The 15,579-nt window shown below is 52.6% G+C and overlaps 7 protein-coding genes across 7 annotated transcripts; 1 reads left to right on the top strand and 6 right to left on the bottom strand.

The window, feature by feature from the left end:
* Nucleotides 1-394: 394 nt before the first annotated feature.
* On the bottom strand, nt 395-2,998 carry N7458_010132 (uncharacterized protein; the record flags this gene model as incomplete). The annotated part of the gene is made up of 1 exon (XM_056913514.1): nt 395-2,998. One exon carries the CDS (start codon nt 2,996-2,998, stop codon nt 395-397), a length of 2,604 nt encoding a protein of 867 aa, XP_056762363.1.
* Nucleotides 2,999-3,713: 715 nt separating this feature from the next.
* Nucleotides 3,714-5,426, bottom strand: N7458_010131 (2-(3-amino-3-carboxypropyl)histidine synthase subunit 1/2; the record flags this gene model as incomplete). The annotated part of the gene is made up of 1 exon (XM_056913513.1): nt 3,714-5,426. One exon carries the CDS (start codon nt 5,424-5,426, stop codon nt 3,714-3,716), a length of 1,713 nt encoding a protein of 570 aa, XP_056762362.1.
* A 295-nt stretch (nt 5,427-5,721) lies between these two features.
* On the bottom strand, nt 5,722-6,868 carry N7458_010130 (maleylacetate reductase; the record flags this gene model as incomplete). Its single annotated transcript, XM_056913512.1, has 2 exons — nt 5,722-6,269; nt 6,343-6,868. 2 exons carry the CDS (start codon nt 6,866-6,868, stop codon nt 5,722-5,724), a joined length of 1,074 nt encoding a protein of 357 aa, XP_056762361.1.
* A 653-nt stretch (nt 6,869-7,521) lies between these two features.
* N7458_010129 (WD40 repeat domain-containing protein) lies at nt 7,522-8,834 on the bottom strand (the record flags this gene model as incomplete). The annotated part of the gene is made up of 2 exons (XM_056913511.1): nt 7,522-8,398; nt 8,479-8,834. The coding sequence occupies 2 exons, from the start codon at nt 8,832-8,834 to the stop codon at nt 7,522-7,524; spliced, it is 1,233 nt and encodes a 410-aa protein (XP_056762360.1).
* A 550-nt stretch (nt 8,835-9,384) lies between these two features.
* Nucleotides 9,385-10,867, bottom strand: N7458_010128 (glycoside hydrolase family 7 protein; the record flags this gene model as incomplete). The annotated part of the gene is made up of 3 exons (XM_056913510.1): nt 9,385-10,146; nt 10,214-10,597; nt 10,655-10,867. 3 exons carry the CDS (start codon nt 10,865-10,867, stop codon nt 9,385-9,387), a joined length of 1,359 nt encoding a protein of 452 aa, XP_056762359.1.
* Nucleotides 10,868-13,643: 2,776 nt separating this feature from the next.
* N7458_010127 (alpha/beta hydrolase) lies at nt 13,644-14,936 on the top strand (the record flags this gene model as incomplete). Its single annotated transcript, XM_056913509.1, has 2 exons — nt 13,644-14,050; nt 14,114-14,936. The coding sequence occupies 2 exons, from the start codon at nt 13,644-13,646 to the stop codon at nt 14,934-14,936; spliced, it is 1,230 nt and encodes a 409-aa protein (XP_056762358.1).
* A 205-nt stretch (nt 14,937-15,141) lies between these two features.
* N7458_010126 (uncharacterized protein) lies at nt 15,142-15,431 on the bottom strand (the record flags this gene model as incomplete). Its single annotated transcript, XM_056913508.1, has 2 exons — nt 15,142-15,340; nt 15,403-15,431. 2 exons carry the CDS (start codon nt 15,429-15,431, stop codon nt 15,142-15,144), a joined length of 228 nt encoding a protein of 75 aa, XP_056762357.1.
* Between the last annotated feature and the right edge of the window lie 148 nt (nt 15,432-15,579).

Below are 15,579 nucleotides of genomic sequence, written 5' to 3'. Positions count from 1 at the left end.
CACAGGACCCTCGTCCGCTCTCTGCAACTTTGGTCTGATTTGAAAGATTGTTGAAAAGGGAGGGGTAGAACAAAGGATGGGAAAGAATCAAGGTGACAAAGGGTAGTGCCGTATATGCCGTTAGCGCCGCCCCCCATGCCAGAAAACGCCTAGGTGAAGTAGCATGTATTGTGCGCCCCCTGCCATGCATAGATCGCTTCGGAAAACAGATCCCGTGCAGAAACATTCGTGGATGATGTGATGTGATGGAATAAATGTCGGGAAATATGTTTCTCCCTGCTGACGCCGTGGTATGAGAAAAAGATCGCTAATGGGAAAACAACCGGAGAAGCCCGAGAGAGAACAATTAGAGGGTGTTGTAGATGCGGTGAATGAAGAAAGCATTGAACGAAGCTTATTCCGACTCGTCAGGTGCCCCGGTAAAGCTGTCCCCGAAGAACATAGTGCTCGAGCCAACGTCCGTGGTCGGGCCTGAAGAGAGCATTTGCGAGTCACCGGGTTGAGGTGCCTCAGACTCGGTGTCATCCATGAGACAGCTGGTGATGATGGCACCTCCAGAATCAAGCTCAACGAGGTCAAAGAACTGGCCAGCAAACTCGGCGACTTCGTTGGCAACCTTGATCTCCAAGATACCCTCGAGCACCTGCATGTCCTTTTTCCACTTCCGCTCCCTCCGCGCCTTCTCTTCTTCTCGACGGCGGCAGGTCCCGTCGCGAGCACGGACTTTCATGCAGTTGGGACACAGGTAATTTTCCTCGCAGTAGGTGCACTTGCAAGGTGGATGTGCTTGTACGCAGTCCTGGCAGACATACACGGCGCAGGCCTTGCATTCCCGGAGGTAGCTTGGGCACCGTTGGCGCTGATCCCCAACAGCACGATATTGAGGGCAGAAAAAGGATTGGCATCCTTGCCACCGTGGCGCTTCGAAGGGAGACTCGGATGATACGGACGTTGGCGAGGACGATCCAGAATCGTTGGACGGTGGGGCAGAAAAGGAGCGAGTAGCATTGCGTGAGAACAACGGATGAGTTGATCCTTCGCCATTAACTGTATCGAACTCGGGGTCATCTGCGACACCATCGCCCTGCGGATCGTCAATAAAGCTGCTGTTGGTGGAGTCAATGATTCGATGCGTCCGGAATGGGAGGATATAGCCGGGGAGTTGTTGGCTCATGGACGCATCAGGTGATAACTGTGCCGCAGATCGGGTTTGAATAGTCATTTTCTCGAATGCGAGGTCCCTGTAGCCGCAGATGCGCAGGCGAAGCCCGCGGAGGTCGTGTTCAATGCAGAGAGGCTTGGAGCAGCTCTTGCAATGGACTTTCCACTGTGGCGAGTCATAGCACTCCTGGCAGAGATTGCGCGGGCACGGTGATACCTGCCGGTTGGGAGGCCCAAGTAACCATTTCATCATCGCGAGGTGCCCCGTTTCCAGCGAGTAATCCGGTTTGCTGGGATCGCCATAAGCGTACTTGGGGAAGGTCTTGCTCCACTCGCTGACGGTATACTCGAGGTCTTCCCAGCCTTGACCACGGGGCAAAGGGACCGCACGTACTTGATCAACATCTCGACTAGGAGTGCCGATGCTGATACCGCCTCCTCCAGAGAAGATGGGCTCCGTGCAGCACCAGTGGAACTTGAGAGCAGGATGTGACGTTGGCGCACCCCCATGGAATGCAGTGTTATCCATTGGGTTTGAGACCGGGTCTTGCATCGAGCTGGGTGAGAGGGTCGCCCCGGGAGCCCACCACAGGGAATTTGAGCTATTCGAGTCATTGTTGTTGTTGCTTCCAGAGTTGGAAGCTGATGTGCCTCGGTGAAGGTAAGGGCGCTCATAGGCACAGCTTGCACATAGGGTTCTCCGACACCCTACACAATGCATCAAGATGCTGCACTGCTCGCACCGTTCTGAGATATCGTCGAAACAGTTGTCGCATTTCACGTTGTGAACGAATTGTGTATGACTCTGGCGCAAATGCGCCGGTGTCATTTTTCCTTCCCCGACATCTGGCCCTTCTCCAGTCCCTAGCGCTTCACCATGGCATCCCGTGTCGCAGTTCTCCCACAGCTTCCCATCGGGCACACGCGGTCGCTCCGACTTAGAGTCCACAGGACCAATCCAATTCTTGCATCGCCATAGCCGATCAAACACCACCCACACCTCTGGAGAACCTTGGGGAACTCGCATCGAGACATACCCACGTCGACGGAAACATCTCCCAGCTGGGGTTGTGCACCAGGCAGTGTCGGTCCATATCCCTAGCTTGTGGCAAAGATTCACTAAATCATGAGTGGGCTCCGAATCAGAATCCTTCCGCAGTAGCGAAGCAGAGAGGTAGGGCCGACGACGGTGGTGACGGCATCGGTACACGTAAAGACTCTTCAGCGCAAGCCGCTGGGTAGCGGGAGAGCTGCCGATATTCCTCTCCATATCCACATCGTATTGCAATCCAAACATGGTCAGATATGGGATGATGTGGTACTTGAGAGATACATTCTTGCAGCCCCGAACCGACAGGTGCTCCAGTGTCTGACGGCGCGCATGCAACACGGTTGAGATCAGAATCTGACCCGAGACGGCCGTATTGTCCAGTTCCAAGCTCTTGAGGCATCCGCTGAACGGGATCACCACGTTCATCAGTAGCTGATCTAAAGCATATGGTCGTGATTGCCGTTGCGTTTCCGGGTCCGACATGCCCGGGATGATTATCCGAGTTGATGGCAGGGTGCCCGACGGGCAGAGCAGTCGAAACGAAAGGGATTTCCATGCGGTCGGATACGACTGGAGAAATGTGCGAAGGTATTGGGAGGTGTGGTAGAGCGCGAGGATGGTGTCGGTCGGGACTTGAAGGAGTAGGGACTCGAGGATGGGAGCATTGGTGGTGATCACGCGTTCGAAGAGAGATAGGATGCGCTGTGCTGGGACGTCGCTAATTTGCAGGGCATTCTCGACGAGCTGCGGCAGCGGCAGCTCAGAGCCCGCGAGTGCCTGCGCCATGGTGGTTGTATTGTGGCGATTTGACGCCTAGCCCGCGTGAGTAGATACCGATACCGATCTTGATCTCCCTCGCTCAACTCAACTCAGTTCAAATTAGGTGGAGAGATGGCACGCGAAATCGCGAACAGGTTGAGTCAAGACGCAGCTCATGATAAGGTGTGCTGGAGTTGGGGCAATGGGCAATCACATCTCCAGACAAGCCACCATGCAAGGCCGTCAAGCGTTGAACTGGTTCGGCAATCGATAAGACGTGGATCGCAAGGGCTGGGCGGAGCGGCTATCCAAAGGGAAGGGGAGGGGGGGGAGCGAGGGAGGATGAGGGAGAAGGTTTACGAAGAGAGGGGAATAGAGATACGAAGGACGACAGGAGGACGAAGAGAGAGGAGAAAATTGAGAGGTCTCACGGGATTATGCACCGGCCTCAAAAAAAGGAAGAATCCAAAGACAGTCCAGTTCGGATGCGCCCGTTAGAGACGAAAGCGTCATGTGATACTACGCTGTCGTCTTCATGTAGGGGGTCCCCCGGGAGATAGTGTCAAAAAATTCACAGTTAAATAATATGAATAGATTGAATGACCCAGCTTCCAGAATGATTGATCGACAACATTATTTGCATTCTATCGCTTGTATCTACAAATAGGCTGTGATGGTCTCCCATGCGGCGCATGTCTTCTATAGGGCGCTCGGTCGCCGCCTCTCAGGGCCCAAAGCGGCGCTAATGTTTCTCGCTCGATTCGCCCAGGGTGTAGCCCCTGGCAATACCCTTGCGCCCTTCCTTGACAAGTGTGCTGTCCGATGGATCCTCTTCTTCATCGTACCGAATATCAAAGTCACTCCCCAACCCCTTCCATGTCCGTTGGGACTGTAAGAACTCGGCCCCTGGCGAAACGGCACCGCCGATCATCGCTAAGTCGCCCTTAGCTCGTCGGGCCAGAGCCCTAGCAGCGGATGGTCCAGCCGCGGTCGACCCGTCGATCTGGGAAGAAGCGCCGGGTGCGGGATCTCGCATCGGACGAGAATGCGAGACGTATCGTCCTGTGCGCAAGTCGAACTCGGGCGGTGCACTTTCGGGTTCCGACATGTCCTCGTCCTCGTCGTCGTTGGTTGCCCCATTTGAGGACGCCTGCTCGTCTCCTTTGGATTCCTCCTCGGCAGGCTTGTCGAGGACAGCCTGGAAGTTGCTATGCCACGATCCGGTCCAAACTCGCTCGGCATCGCTCTTCAGAGCCAGTTCCAACTCGAATGGCGTGATGACGGGCTTCCAGAAGTCCCTGCTGTCCACCAGCGAGCTCTCCCAGCAACCAATAACCACCCAACCCCCGATCTCGCTAAAGTTGGCGACCTTGGCGGCATTGAGCTTGCCCACGACAAACATGTAGCTTTTCTTGCCTGCAGCGGCAATCTGCTCCTTCACATGTTCCACAATATGCAGATAGTTCTTGACACTGAGCGTGTTGATCAGAATGCCCCAGACTGGCACCGTGTTTAATGAAGTCAAAATCGCATAGCGACGGCGCAATGCGGCCGAAGTGGAAGCCGGGAGTGGCTTGATATTGGTGTTGCTTGGGTTACTCGTGGGGTAAATATGAATGGCGGCAACGCGCGAAGCAAGGGTCAGGAGCAGGGCAGTAGGCGGGTCAGAGATATGGAATAGCTGCCAGTCTGCCAGTGTCTCTGGAGACTCTCGAACATTCTCAGGCACAGTGCGATTGGGAATAGGCGAGGAAGGCTCGTGAGCCACCTCGGTAGCAAACAAATTGCTGTAGCCATCCTGCACCAAGCGAGCGTAGAGGTCAGGGACATGGCCAGAGAACGTCACGTCAGCAGCAATGATAACCTTAGTCGTGAGATCCGGATAGGTTGCCTTGAACGCCTGCACGACGGGCTCTAGAGGCAAGGTCTTGTGTGTAAAGACATAGATCACGGGAAGCCTGGCACTCGGCGACAGACAGGATCGGCCATAATGCACCACGACGTTTGCGTCTACATGCTCCGCGGCCACCTCGTCCACACAGCAGGTACCGTACGAAGTATCTGCCAAAATGTAGAGTCGAGGAGACCATTTCTCTGTCTCCTCAGCCACAGACAGCCGAGACACTGACTGGGTTATGCTTCCTTCCGCATCCGCGGCGCCACCATTTGTCTGGCTGGTCGCCTGAGTCCCATTCGCGCTGGCAACGTCCTCGGTGTTGAGGCCACGGCTGAGTAGTTGGAAAACCCGTGGCGCATCTGGGAGCATATCATCCGGGAACTGAAGGGCGATGCGTTTGTACCGCGCCTGGCGGATCTCTTTCAGTGTGCGCTCGATGTCGTAGGTGATGGACAATTCATCGTCGGAGAGCGGCTGCTTCGCATCGTTGGTGACGACGGGCTCGGTGGCCTCGAGAATCCGATCGTCGGGGGTCGACAGCACGGGGGCTGCCTCCATTTCGGAACCCATTTAGGGAGTATATACTGGTAGGTGGGTGATGGAGTGACAGACAGGCGATATGGTGGAGGTTTCTAAAATTTTTGGAGAAAAAATAAATTCCCCCACCTTCCCCCGCCGATAACAAAAATTGCGGATCAGCCCATTGGCAGAGGCCCAACCCTAAGACCGTCATCGTTGAACGTGATAATATAGAACGACTGTGAAACAGAAGACGGGGGTTTGCCTCTAATTTGAAAGTTCTTATATATTTGAAGTATATTTTGTAAGTAAATGTTCTGCTGGATATGCATATCTACAAATCCGCCTTGGCCGGCTCTCCCGCCCACACACGACGGATCAGCTCGCGAATAGGAGCCCGCTCAATCGCACGAGGGTTCCAGTAAGGATTGGAGACCGCAATATCAGCAGCCTTGTCAATATCCTCTTCCCTCATACCATAGTCCTTGAGACCACGCTTGACCTTCAGCTTCTCAAGCAGGATGTTCAGACCGTGGATAGCATCGCCATTGCTATCCGGCAAAGCGTCTGCTAATTGCTTCATAGCCTCGGGAATGTTCGGGGCATTGTATGAAATGGCATGGGGCAGGACTGCAGTGTGAGTTTCCGCGTGAGGCAGGTTGAAGCTGCCACCGAGAGTGTGACAGAGCTTGTGGTGGATGGACATGCCCACGCTGCCTAGGCAAGTACCGCACAGCCAGGCGCCGTAGAGGGCCTTGGACCGGGCTGATTGAGAAGAAGGGTTCTCAACAATTTCGGGGAGGGCGGATGCCAGGGCTCTGGTACCTTCGATGGCCATCATGTTAATGATAGGGTTCGTGTTGCGGGCGTAGAGAGCCTCGACTGTGTAGATTTAAGACAATATTAGCTTAGGTGTGCTTCAGAATAAATCTGCAAGGCTTGTATAGTCACTGACCAGCATGAGCAATTGCATTGACACCACTAGTAGCACTCATAGCTGCCGGCAGGGTCATCGTCAAGTCCACATCGTAAATCACCGTGCCAGGCAGGATCTTGGGATCAGAACGAGTCTTCTTCAAGCCATCGGCTGTCTCGCCCAGAATGGGAGTCATCTCACTACCCGCATACGTCGTCGGGATGCAAATATGCGGCAGGCCAGTGCGAATGCTAATCGCCTTGCCGAGTCCAATCGTGCTTCCACCTCCAATCGAGATGACCGAGTCGGCGCCCTGCACCTTGACGTATTCCAGTGCCTTGTCGGTGATATGAGTCGGTGTGTGCATAGTAGCCTCGCTGAAGATGCCGGCCACTTGGCCCTTCAATACATCCTTGACAGTCTCGGCCTGGCCGACTTGCTGCGGTGTTGAGAGGACCAATGGTGCCTTGACCTGCAACCGCGCGATTTCATCAGGAAGCTTCTGCAGGGTGCCGCTGCCAAAGACAACGCGGCCGGGGTTGGGATTGTACTCGAAGGCGTCCATGGCGTTGCTTTTGGGTATAAGTAATCTCTTGTCCCCCGATAGAGAGCGGATCAATGCAGTCTTATAATTGAACTCCCCCCACACCCCACCGTGATCCGAAGAAGGTCATGGGCTACAGCCGTGGGGCCGTGGGGTCAACCGTCGGCAGTTCAATTGAGCTTGGTTCCGATGTACAATTTCTCCAATAGCTCAAGAACAACGGTTGTGGATGATTGACTACATTGTAGAGTTGATTGAATGCACTATGTGATCTCGATAATGTCTTTCAACCCGCCTAGATTCAACACTTGTCTCAATGCCTCTTCAAAGTCCTTGTCGCGTTGTATCTCGACTCGAGCATCGCGGAAATCCCCCGGGATTAGTTCAGCATGAATAAGCGTTCCGTAGAGGTTAATTTGGGTTAGTTCGTTCCTCTCGGATATAGTTCGTCCTTTTGCTGGACCCTCTCGGATGTGAACATACCCTTAGGACTCAACAGACTTCGATGTATGTATGCCCTTCCAGGTACTTTCTAACACATTGTGGAATAATGTCTTTGGTTCACCGATAATGGAGTTTTAACAATAACTTGATTATTCAGTGCTATCCTTCACAGATAGTGGGTATCAGATAATGCGGCTATGAATGTAGGCCTTTCTCGTTTGATTTTTTTTTCAGTCCATGTCAAAAGCCAGGACATCAGGTCCAGTACCACGGCCCGACTTGCCCTTCTTGCGCTTCTTGCGTTCGTTGGCATTCGCATTGCGTCGCTCCTCTGCATCGCTGTCCTCAGAGGCATCATCACTGTCGTCGCTGTCACCCATCATATGCTTCTCCCCAGCCAGGATATCTCCCGAACCATTCACAGTTTCATGCCAGACCTTGACGATCTGACCACCACCCGAGACCATGCGGCCCTCGACGTCGAAGCCAAGGCCAACCACACCCTCGGTCTCGTCGTGGACAACCTCGGACGACACCTTGTTGGGACCGATGCGAATGAATTTGATCAATCCATTGCCGAGACCGGTCGCCAACATCTTGCCCCGGCCCAACTCATCTGGCACCGTGACCAGAGTCTCAATTGTTTCTGCACCACCGGTGCCGCCGTGGACGTAGATCCGCTCGTCTTGATCATCCCACACGCCTTTCTCCCAGAGCGTAAGAACGCCATTAGATCCACCCACAGCTACCTTTTCACCGCGGCTAGTGCCGCTGTTGGCGAGTCCGCCGATGAAGGCAGAACTGACCAATTCCTCCTCTTGATCTTCGCTGCGGACTAGGACGCCCCGGCGCAGATCGGTCACTGCTAGAGTAGTGCCGCCGGTCGTGACCCATTGTTTGCTGAAGCCGGAGGTGCTGGTGTCGGAGGGAGGAAGAGGAGTAAGAGAGGAGATGTAGTCATCGTGGGGGTGGTGCGACTGCTCAGGTCGCGCAGACACCTTAGAGTAAGGAATACGGAGATCGTAGAGATGCAAAGCGCTTGAGTCGGTCGCAAGCAAAAGGGTCTGAGGGGAGAGGGCGTGAATGACGGTGGGCGCATCAATTGAGCTGCGAGGCAGAAGAGGGGAAATCGTTAGCCAGCGAAATTCTAGTCAATGAATCGAGTTGATATACAAGGAAAGACATACCCATTCTTTTCGAGAGGGATTGCAATCTTGTTCTCCACCTGTCCACTCTCTGACTTGGCCATCTTCACCAGACCGTCCGTTCCAGCGGAGTACAGCATCTCTCCGTCAACGCTAAACACCAAGCAGCGACAGCTGCCCTTGTGCCGCCGTGTCCTCCACATGGTGTCAATGTGGCCCTTGCCATTGCGTGAGGACGAAGTCGAGGCATCATCGTCACTGTCGCTCTCTTCTGACGGCAAACGGAACGTTTGAACATGGCCTGCAGCCAGACCGACGGAAACAACAGGTTCCTTGGGGTGGATAGCCTGCGTAAACAGGTCCGAGGACAGTGGAAGCGTACAGACTGTGTCAAACATGGTGACGCAGAATTGGAGCCAAGCAACTTGCTGCTTTGGTACGGCGGAGGCAATTGACAATTAGCTTGTGGTTTCTTTCCTGCGACTCTCTTCGAGCGGAGTCGGGGAGCTTTGGGAGCTGCCCGTTTTTTTTCACGGGCCGGGAATCTTCCGCCTTTACCGCCTTTGGGCTGGTTACTTTTCAAGTGGGGACAGTTGGTGAATGACGTCACAGATTTAAGGTACAGCTCCTATTGTTCTTCTTTCTTGAATAGTGTTTCTCGTCTCTACAGGGAGTAACCTACAATGAGTTAGAAACGTAGAAATGCTTGGATTCAATAATGCACACAAAATAAAAGTCACGAATGGAACTGAGAGCGTAGCTCTCTCTAAAGAAATGAAGGGAAAAGAAATATACAAAGACAGTCCCCAGCGCGCTGTTCAACAGCTTTTAACGTCACCCCTTTGGTTCCAATCCTGTACTCTCAGTATCTTTCAAAGTCCTGCAAGATACCATATGGGAAGAATTAAGACAGAACAAACGGACACCACTATTCATTCGGCTCAACATTTAAGCAGAGTAGGTAGAGCCAATGGGGCCAACCTTGATGTTGGAGAAGATAACCTTGGCAGAGGCAGACTCCGACTCGACGGTGGAAGGCTGGCCAGAGTCAGTGCTGCAAGTACCACGGGCAACACCAGGGTCAGTAGCAGTGGCATTGGTAGGGTAGGTGCTGTCGAGCCAGAGCATATCGGAGTAGTGGTCGTCCCACAAGCTCATCACCAGAACCATGCCCTGTGCCAGAGCATCACCCATACCGGAGAGACCACCGTGCTTGGAGAAGATGTCCTGGTCACCAAAGGCAGTCTTCTGGGCAGTGCAGAAGTCCGAGGTGATCGAGTTGCCGGTAACACCACTAACATCCGAGGCCGAGTTGGCAATCACATTGCCATTCTGCACGTAGATACGCTTAATCTCCTGGAGGGTACCGGTAGCAGTGCCGTCACTGGTGATGAACTGAGTGACAACAGTCATCTTGGAGCTGCTGTCGACGGTCTTGCCGGGTCCGAAGAAGGACTCGTTGCCCATGCGGTAAGGGTTGAAGTCGCAACCGTCGGGGTCGCAGGTGCCGCCGTAGCGGTCAGAGGAGTACGTGCCACCGCACCCGTCAGTCTCGCACATAGTCTGGCCTGCGGTATCACAAGGGTGGGGGGTCAGAGCAGTGGAGATACTGTTAGCCTCCCAGATATCCATCTCAGCACAGCAGGAGCCGTGGTTGCCAACACCAGAGTTGGCGTCGTTTGACGACGGGACCCAACCATCGACATTGCCCTAAAAGGAGGTAAATCAGCTTCTCAAGTCGCAGAAAGAGACAAGATAGAACTATAAAGTTACTAACCTGACCGTTGATGAACTTCAGGTCGCGAGGGCACTGGGAGTCACAGTAACCCGTGCCGTACTTAGCACCAGCCTTGTTGGTATCGTACTTGGACATACCGCCATCAGCGTCCATGGCGACGAAGTACAAAGCGCCGTTCAGGCCGCAAGGGAGGCTGGAAACATCCACGTCAAAAGTAAACTCCTGGTTCAGCAGCTTGAAAATCTGGTAGGTGCTGTCGTCCTGCATGAGATACAGGCGAGAACCGATGTTGGAGCCGGTAACAAAGTCCAAAGTCAGGGCATTTCCGGAGGTAGTAGCACCGTAGGTACCGGCGTAGTCTGCACCATCCAGGGCGCAGTTGGTAGCGCAAGTGGCATCATCGGGACAAAGAGTGGCATCCCACTATAGATGGCAAAGGTCAGTTATCAAAATTTGCGTGAAATAGATGATCGTGCATACCGTGTTGCCGGTGTAGCAGTTGGTAGTGCCATCAGTCGAGTGAACCCAGCGCCAATTGGCATCAATGACCACGGAGCCATCTTTATCCGTGCAGCCGGAGGAGGTGCACTCTTGCCAGGTAAGAGACGGATGGGTTTCTGCTTGCTGAGTGCCAGCCTGTTGGGCACTGGCACCTGCCATCAAGGCAGAGAACAGGAGGGCGCGTTGATACATCGTTGGAACAATCGAAGGAATGAATAGTTTGTCGGTTGATTTTCGTTTTTTGTCTTTGCTCTTCTTCACACTGGCCTGCAGTTGCGGAACAAAATCATGACCGAGGTCGCGGCGACAAGGCCTTTATATAACAGACTTGCTTCATACGAAAACCACTTGTTGTCCCATGTAGAGCTCGAAACAAGTTCTTCCACGGCTCTATGCCCGCTGTAGCGGACCATGACGCCGTCCCCAAATTGGTATGGGCAATGATGCTGAGGGGAGAAGAGACCCTTCATCAAAATCACGGGGACTGCCAGATTAGGTGACGGCCGTCGTCGTGCATTGATTTGAAAGTGGACCCGGCGCCACGATTAACAGGGGAGGGATCATCGTTAAACTTCAAGAGAATGGACTCGACAGGGTCTTGAACTGGAGTCTTGAGCGGCTACGTATCGGCTAGCGGTTTCAATAATATTCATCATTGCGGAGGCTTCTCCGATCTGACTTTGTCGATGACAGGGGCAGCTGTGGATATTTCATTGATATTTGTCAAGGCAATATAATCTGATATTCAAGCTCCCAGAAATGTCCAATGAAAGGCTCTGGCACCTGTTCTTTTGTTGGGATCAAAGCAATTTGCAAGATGCTCTTGCTACTGTATTCTTCCCCAGAGTCATGAGATATTGTGGAGGTGGCTGAATCTGCTAAGGTCGCCACTCAGCACCATGGCTACTGCATGGCTTGGTTAGTGGACATATCGCTGGGAACAAAGTAGTCTCTGGCCGGAGGAGGCGTTTTGGGGTAGGTCAGAATTCCCAAGAAACGTTCTGCACGCCCATTTAGGCATGGGGCGTTTCAGATCGGTGACGAGACCCCCTCCGTGGTAATATTTTCCAGGCACGCCGGATAAACTGACGAAAATCTCCTTCAATAAGAAGACGGTGGTTTAGTGCCTCGTATTCGTTTCGAGTGATCATTCCTGACCGTAGTTCTACTCGAAACAGAATGGTCAATTGGGATTCAGTGAAACGAGATGTGCCGCATACCATCAACATGATGATGCTACTTCAACAGTACATATTAGTATCATGATAGAAAGACTCGCAATGGTTCATTCAAGCATAAAGCATTCGTGTACGGTTGACCTGTTGACCGTAATGGGTGCGCGTACACAATGCTTGGACCCGATAGAACGCGACCGTTGTTCCACGTCGTTCCCAGAGTCCATGCGGGCCCGAGACGAAACTTCCATTTCGATCCACTCCAAGACGCTTAGGGCTCTTGGTCCGAAGCGGGGAGACGCCTTGTCACCCATTGGGCTGGCAGGTGATTCGATCTGAAGCGTCGACGGATAAAAGGGGGATGAAAGAGTATCAAGGACGAGTATGCCGGCTTGGCGGGTGGTGTCGATCACATTGCGGGGTGTCAGCCACTGGCTTGACGCCGCTCGGTAACTGCCCCATGGCTTAGATGTGTGGAATTTAGTATAGATTAGGCTCGTTTCTCCTCTATCGCGGCGGACGGATGAGGTGTTTGCCCCGTTTCCTCCATGGCTAAGCTGGAAGTGATCTACAGACTGACAAGGGGCCCTGGAAGAGACCAGAAAGATCTCATTGTGCATAAGAGTGTAATAAGCGATCAACACTGAGGATGGATAATAGCATGCTCTGACAGGGGTTTCCCCACGTTATCAAAGGTTCTGCAAGCCTTGCATCTGATGCACTTCAAGTTATGACGAAACTAGAGGGCATACCTGAGGATAAAGTAGCAATATCAAATCAGGATAAAAAACCACGTTCAACATACACTGGTTGATGTTCCAATAATACCATTTCCTCTACGCTTTTGCCTCATTGTATTCATGAAGACACATATCACGGTCATTCTTGTCACTATTTAAATTATCGTCTGCACCTATGCACAGGCAATAATCACTGGATCGCTAATTTTAATTGCATTAATACATATCAACGCAGAAAAAGCCATGTTTCCAAATGCGACACGGTTGTGCCATTGCATTAGTCGAGGCCTAAGTCAAGGTGGCATACGTAGTCTTGGAGCCTTGGCGATTTATTTGGTTGAAATGCAGATAGTTATATGGTAAGAAGTACCATGTTCCCTATGCGAAGATACATCAGACAGGTCTATGTATCTCGGCCACAGGCGAACCGTAAGCAACCAGCCCAAATCCTTTCTCTAAGGGGAATGGCTTTGGTGGCTTAGCGAGGCTTTTTCTAAATTTGACGTCGATCTTTGCCTTCTGAGAGTCAGAGAATGGAATAGGAACAAGAGGGTTTTATTGCCTAGAAATTATTGGGCTGAATGCCATAGCCAGGTGTTTTGGTGCGGAGCAAACCTCCGTCTTGCCGTAGATTGGGCAGCGGGATTCGTCGATGAAAGGAGTGGAACTTGGTTATTCTGGAAAAGACTTTCGCGATCACCAGTCACTCCAAAAAATTGACGAGAATCAAATATCTCCCACTAGGTCCTCACATTTCTTTCCCAAATTTCACACTCTTACTCACGACATGCCTTGTGTATAGATTCAGACTGCATGAACCAGGCTGATGACGTGCACCGTGCCTTATCGGACTTGGGCTTATCGGCCACATGGGGGCCTCGGTCCACTCTTGCTGGAGGCTTCCCAATGGATCCTCTTCTCTCCTTCTCTCCATCTCCCAACAGACCCAGTGCGCGCATTCCCATCAAGATCTCGCATTCTAGACCCTCACTCGACTGTCGTCTTAATCGCCACTGCTAGAATCCTTCGATCCAGGGGTACCCGTTAGTAACCATGGCGCTGTACAACCAAACCGTGGATTTCCTCTCCGAATCCTGGGCCAACCAGCGAACACAACTTCCCCTGTTGGCCGTAACGGGCGCATCCTTCACACTCGGCCTCCTGCTTCGATCGCTTTTCAAGGGGGACAAGCACAAAGAGGCCATTCTCGTCTCACCCCGCTCAACGGTTCTGCCTCCGCTGTCGGAAGCGGAAAATCGCAAACTGCCACTCCCGAATGACGTGCTGCCCGGTGCGCGCGATGTCGCGAGCCCGTACGGGTCGATCCGAGTGTATGAATGGGGTCGAGAGGATGGTCCGAAGGTTTTGCTTGTGCACGGCATCACCACGCCGTGTATCGCACTCGGTGGGGTGGCCCATGCGCTCGTCGATCGGGGTTGCCGTGTGATGCTGTTCGATCTGTGAGTGCTGTGGAAAATGCAATTCCACGAGGGAGATTTAACTAACCTATGTGAATTCTTCAGATTTGGGAGAGGATACTCCGACTGTCCGTCCGATCTGCCCCAGGATGAGCGACTTTTCGCGACGGAGATTATGCTCGCGCTGACTTCATCGCCCATTTCCTGGACGGGAGCTGGATCGGGCAAATTTTGCCTGGTTGGATACTCCCTGGGTGGTGGAATTGCTGCGGCATTCGCCTCTTTCTTCCCTCAACTTTTGTCATCGCTTGTGCTTCTTGCACCCGCTGGTCTTGTCCGCGCTTCTCAAATTAGCTTGCAAAGCCGCCTTCTCTATTCAGGTGGCCTCATGCCGGAGACTCTACTGGGGTATCTCGTTGGCCGTCGGCTGAGGGCCGGCCCTCTGCTTGCACCCAAGAAGAATAAGAATGAAAAGCTCAGTGCTGCAGATGCTCTCACCGAGGAATTGCCGTCGCAAAGCGCAGCTGAGGTTCAAGTCTTGTCTCGCGAGTATCCTCATATCAATATTATGTCGGCTGTGGCCTGGCAAGTCAACAATCATGCTGGCTTTGTTCATGCGTTTATGTCTAGTATGCGTCACGGTCCTATCCTGGGTCAACGTCAGTGGAGTACCTGGGCACGGCTTGGCGAGTATCTGAGCGCACAGAACAGCACAGTATCGGATGAGAAGAGTGAGAAGGGATTGCCAAGTGATAAGGTTCACATCTTGTGTGGCAACACTGATGCCATCATTAACAAAGATGAGCTTGTTACAGATGCTACTGCCGTTCTGGGTGGAAACGCAGTCTTCAAGTTCTACGAGGCGGGCCACGAGTTCCCCAGCACCAGATACGATGAAGTTGCAACTTACATTGCTAAGCTGCTGTGAAGGGAGATAAATTGGGGGTTGCAGGTTTAATTTTAGCTACTGAGCGTGCTTTGCTTGGATACACTCTTCTGCAGAAGAATCCATTGGTATGAATAGAAATACATAGACAAAGATAACACGCTATGATACATTTTGGGTTTTACATATTTGCACATATCTCACAACCCGGACTGGAACTTTGGCTCTTGCTAATGCAGGCAGTTCATTATTTCTTTAGGATATCATCCATCGCGTTGACTTGGTTGGAGAGGCCGTTCAAGTGCGTGGACCGGTCCTGAATTCGTGCCCCGGCGTAGTAGGGGCCTTCTGCCGCTGGTGCCCGGGCAAAGCGGTTTACGCTATTTTGGTTGGCCCGTGGGACTTGGCTGACATTGTTCTGGCTAAGAGAGGCAGCATTGCGGGAGCTGTTAAACCGAAACAGTTAGTTCGTCATCGGCGTGTGGGGGTTTAGACAGTGATCTCTTACCTGGAGGAAGACGGCTCGGGAATAGACATCGTGGATGATTGGTGCTCAGAAGATTGTTGAGAATGGATATCAGATGAGTTGTCGGTCGAAGGTTCTCGTCCCTGTGCTAAATCCGCTCCAAAGATGGAGAATAGAAGAGGACAGATGAAAGTAGCCACCGTGACGGATGATTGCTGG

This window comes from Penicillium daleae (assembly GCF_028827525.1).
Source record: "Penicillium daleae strain IBT 16125 chromosome Unknown utg000008l_segment0_segment0, whole genome shotgun sequence".
NCBI classification, from domain to species: Eukaryota; Fungi; Ascomycota; class Eurotiomycetes; order Eurotiales; family Aspergillaceae; genus Penicillium; species Penicillium daleae.
This window is presented reverse-complemented; position numbering and strand designations above follow the sequence as displayed.